General features: G+C 43.5%; 1 protein-coding gene across 1 annotated transcript; it reads right to left on the reverse strand.

Moving 5' to 3' along the window:
• Positions 1–530: 530 nt before the first annotated feature.
• LOC104517087 (interferon kappa-like) lies at positions 531–1085 on the reverse strand. The gene has a single exon (XM_010161640.1). It carries the CDS (start codon positions 1083–1085, stop codon positions 531–533), a length of 555 nt encoding a protein of 184 aa, XP_010159942.1.
• Positions 1086–4222: the final 3137 nt, after the last annotated feature.

Here is a 4222-nt window from a genome sequence, read left to right on the forward strand (position 1 = left end):
GATATATTTTTTTTTTCTTGGAAAAGACCATAGAAACTTTGAAAGAATGATGAATGGTCTCAACCTAGGCCAAGATCAGTGAAATAGAGAATATACTACTCTCTTTTTGCACACTCAATCAGTACAAATCTAGCAATTCCTGTAAGGTGAGGGGTGTGTAGCCCATTCACAAATATAGGATCCTCTGTGTGTAGGTGAAATAGAGACGGAAGGTAGCAGCATGTTTTCTCAGCACACACCACCATATGATGACACTGTTTGTCATAAAATTACAATCCTTTCCTCTGGAGTAACCCTTACTGAAAAGTCATATAGATTAATTTATAACTAGTGCAGGCACCTTGCTTACCAAGGGAAAAATATACTTACATTGAACAAAGCATTACATTTGCAACAATAAATTTCAGCCACCAAATTATTTAAATACAATCAAAATGAACTAGAAGCACTGCCACAAGATAGATCACAGAACAAAGAATAAATATAGATACTTTTAAAGCAAAGTTACATCAGGTCAAAATCATTGTACCTTAGTTGTTGAGCTTCCTCATGACTTTATCAATCAGTTGAAGACATCTCCTCATTTCTGCACGGCTGATCTCCCAGGAGCACATGTTGTGTTGTTTGTCTTGAAGAAAACAGTCTACTTTTTGGAAGTACTTTCTCAGTTTCAGCCTGCTGGGTTCTTTACTCCGAAAGTAGTGGGTCTGCTTCTTGATTACACATGCCTCCAATTGCTCAATTTGCCGATAAAGTCCATTTTGGAATTGTTCTAAAGCTTTCTCATCCCAAGCAGCTAGAGTCAGATTTTTGCTGAAGATATCAAAGATGTGTTGGAAGATCTCTTCAATGGCCACTTTGACAGTCTCTTTCTGTCTGGGCTTTAGAACCTGCTCAGGAAATCTGAAGGACATTTTCTCTCTCAGACATTGTTGAGGAAACTTTTTGCCCATTTTGTCCAAAAGTTGCAGGCTGTTCTTGACCACTTTTTGTTGCTGTAGATGAAGGTGATTACACTGAAGACTGGAGATGGTGGTGGTGCACAACAGTATGAGGCCAATCTGTGTCAAGCCAAAAGCATTCATGGTAAAGATAAGCTCTTATGTTACTCTTTTCTTGTGTATAAATTCTGAGAGACAGGCTGGGATGCTTTGAAGGTCATTTGTAGGCTCCTGTTTCTTCAAAATCTTGAAATTTAATTATTCTGTAGGAGAAGTTTTCTTTCATCATTTTTTGGTTTTTAAGGTTTTCCCCCTTATGTATGCTTTTGACACTTACCACTTTCATTTTCTGCTTTATGACTTCATTGTCTTTGGTTTTGGTTTTTTGCCACTTTCTTTTTATTTCAGCTGGATATTAGAATGTTATATATATCTTAGATTACCTATTCCCTCTCCCTCAAAAATTCTACAGGAAGTGTAATGAGAATTTAATAGAAAAATGTACAGAAATATCTTCAGTTTCTTAATGTTTTAGCAGCTGAAATAAAATAACATAGCATGTTGAAATAAACTAACACTCTCCATGGTGGGTCAGTGACCTGCTGAATACTGCTGCCCTTCTGCCTCCTCAACAGGATTTGTACTTCCAAAGTTCGGTCAAGCTCTCTTTACCTGTTTTTATTCAGAGAAAGTATTTTCTTTCTCCTGACCTTTATTCCTCTTGACCATTTAGACTCAAGGGACAGACGCCATATCATTAAAATAGGGGTGTATATATATATATGTATTTTAAAATGTCTATAGGCATTAATATACCTATGTGTATTTTAAGAGATACACATTGCTAATTAAATGAGGCCTTGATCTCACTTAGAGACTGCAAGTGCCATGTGAATACAAATACTCACACGGGAACAGATTGGGGAAAATACTCTCTTATCCCCCCTTTTATATGAGTAACTGAACAATAATTAATATCAGTGCCTGTAGAGCACAGGTCCGAGTTCTGACATTAAATGGGAAGAGAAAGAATGAATAGAGAAGACAACCAATACTCTGAAATTCAGCCGTTGCCTTCCCCTAGCCATATAATAGAGGAGGTGAGGACTATCACAGTACCTTAGGAAATCTGGCTCCTGCCTTTGATTATATTTTGATGAAAGCTAGTCTTAAACTACCACTTTGCTGTCTCCCCAGCCTCCTGTGCAAACATACGTAATTGCAAAGACAGTTCTCTGCAGGTGAGTATGTCTTGATGAGGAGGTCAGGTACACTGCTGTCTTAGTCTGAGACCCGGCGCTGCATTTTTGTTCTGTTGTCGCACCCATTGCTCCGTGGTTGGCTTCGTTCCCAGTCTGGTCGTCACTCTGAGCAGATTTATGATACTGTTTCAGGGCTTCCTTTCTGTTCAGCACATCATAGGTATTCGGGAGGCTTTAAAAAGTAATAGATTAAGCTGAGCACAATTATTCACTTGAGCGAACTCCTTGGATGCCCTGATGTTGCTCAAGCAACCTTGGGCTGGATGAACTGCCAGTATGAGGGAAAAATGAATCCTCTATCATCTACGGTGGTATTAAATAAAAAGGGTAAGAACAATGAGAGAGGGTTATAAAATGCGTAACGTGGGACCAGATCTTTTCACTTTGTGGGAATGTTTATTCCTTTCGAAAAACTGGCCTGAATTGCATTATTGTCTTACATATAAAATGGCCATGGAGATGTATCACTTTTGCAAAAAGACAGGTCTAGAATGGAAACACATAACATACTACAGTCATTGTGAAATTGATAAAAATTGTATTTGGCTCAAGAAAAATATTGACTGCTACACCTATTTCCATCAATTATACACAAGTGGTTTTTTTTCCAAACTGTAATCATTATATGAGCTTCATCCTTCTACTGACTCAAAGAGGTCAAGTCAGCTCAAACGAGCTGCAAGTCAGAACTGGTCCCGAGTGAATGTGAGCAGGTGATCCAGGCTCGGAGGAATACGGAGAGGTGACTTTCCTCTTCAGGGATTCCGTCATCATCGCCAGGTTGAAGTAAATGTGTAAAACGACAGCTCTCTTCTCTTCTGACCACTGGCCCTGAGACCTGGGGAAGAGATAACCTGGTATCTGTCTGAGGCCTCTGTGATACAGATGTTGGGTAGAGCAATGCTGCTGAAAATGGTGCGTTAATGGTCAGCAACCTGGATGGTAGCAGTCAGCACATACCCCTGATGTAGTGCGTGTGGCTGGTTCATGCCACTGGAAGCTCTAGACCCCGCCATTCCTCAGTCTTTGCCTCGTGAAATGGCTCTGCTGGGCAGGATTTGCTGGGAAGCAATCCCCACGTCAGCTTTGTTTCGTTCCTCTCTGCAGACACAGCACAAACTTGCACCCTCAGCACTGGGCTGGGTTTGAGCAAGCTGCAGGTGGTGAGCCATGGAAAGGAGGTGGCTAGGGATGAAGAAGAGGAGGAGGCACTGAGCATGGAGTTCCTGAATTCTCTCATCCTCACCTATCCCACCAGCTTCTGTGTTGCCACTGTCCCGTGAGCTTTGGTGCCACATCGCACAGCAGGTTGGGTGGTGCAGTCAGGTGCTCAGCTCCTGTCCTCTCTGAGAGCTGGGAGGCTCAGGTCAGGGAGTGGGACATGAGAGGTTTCTGGGCATGCCCACTGTACAGCCTGTGAGGGCTGGAACAGCAGGGACTGGGTGCCCACATCTCTGTTGCACATCCCTTGTGCTGTCAGGGGCAGAGTGGTGTAACACAGACAGATTTTCCCCGACAAAGCTGATCCTGCCTTAACACGGGGTGACAAGGCAGCCTCTTCTCCTCACCCCTCGCTGGCTCCTTTAACACCAGCATGCCTGGGGGAGGCAGGAGGGAATGGGAGGGTCTTCGGCACCTTTCCAGACCTAGGTGGGGCTGCCACATCAGTGCGCACAAACCGGATGGATGCCTGGTGGATACTGCCCTGAGCTGGTCACTGCCAAATCCAGCTGCCTCCGCAAGGGACAGAACCGGACCACCATGCCAGACAGAACCAATCCAACGGCTTGTGGCAACTTGGAGCCAGTCCGAGGATTTTCTTCATATTTGTGCAAGGAATTCCTCACAGGTGATATGTTGGACACCCCCATGTGGGTCCCCACAAACCTCTCAGGCCCGCCCAGGGTCCCCACCATATCTAGAACTCACGTGGCCTTTGAGAGGGCCTGTGACACGACATCACTCTGCTCCAGACAGCCACATCCCTCTGCTTGGGGTTTTTCATGCTATTTTCATTTT

The sequence above is a fragment of the Eurypyga helias genome, unplaced genomic scaffold (genome assembly GCF_000690775.1).
Source record: "Eurypyga helias isolate BGI_N326 unplaced genomic scaffold, ASM69077v1 scaffold20411, whole genome shotgun sequence".
NCBI classification, from domain to species: Eukaryota; Metazoa; Chordata; class Aves; order Eurypygiformes; family Eurypygidae; genus Eurypyga; species Eurypyga helias.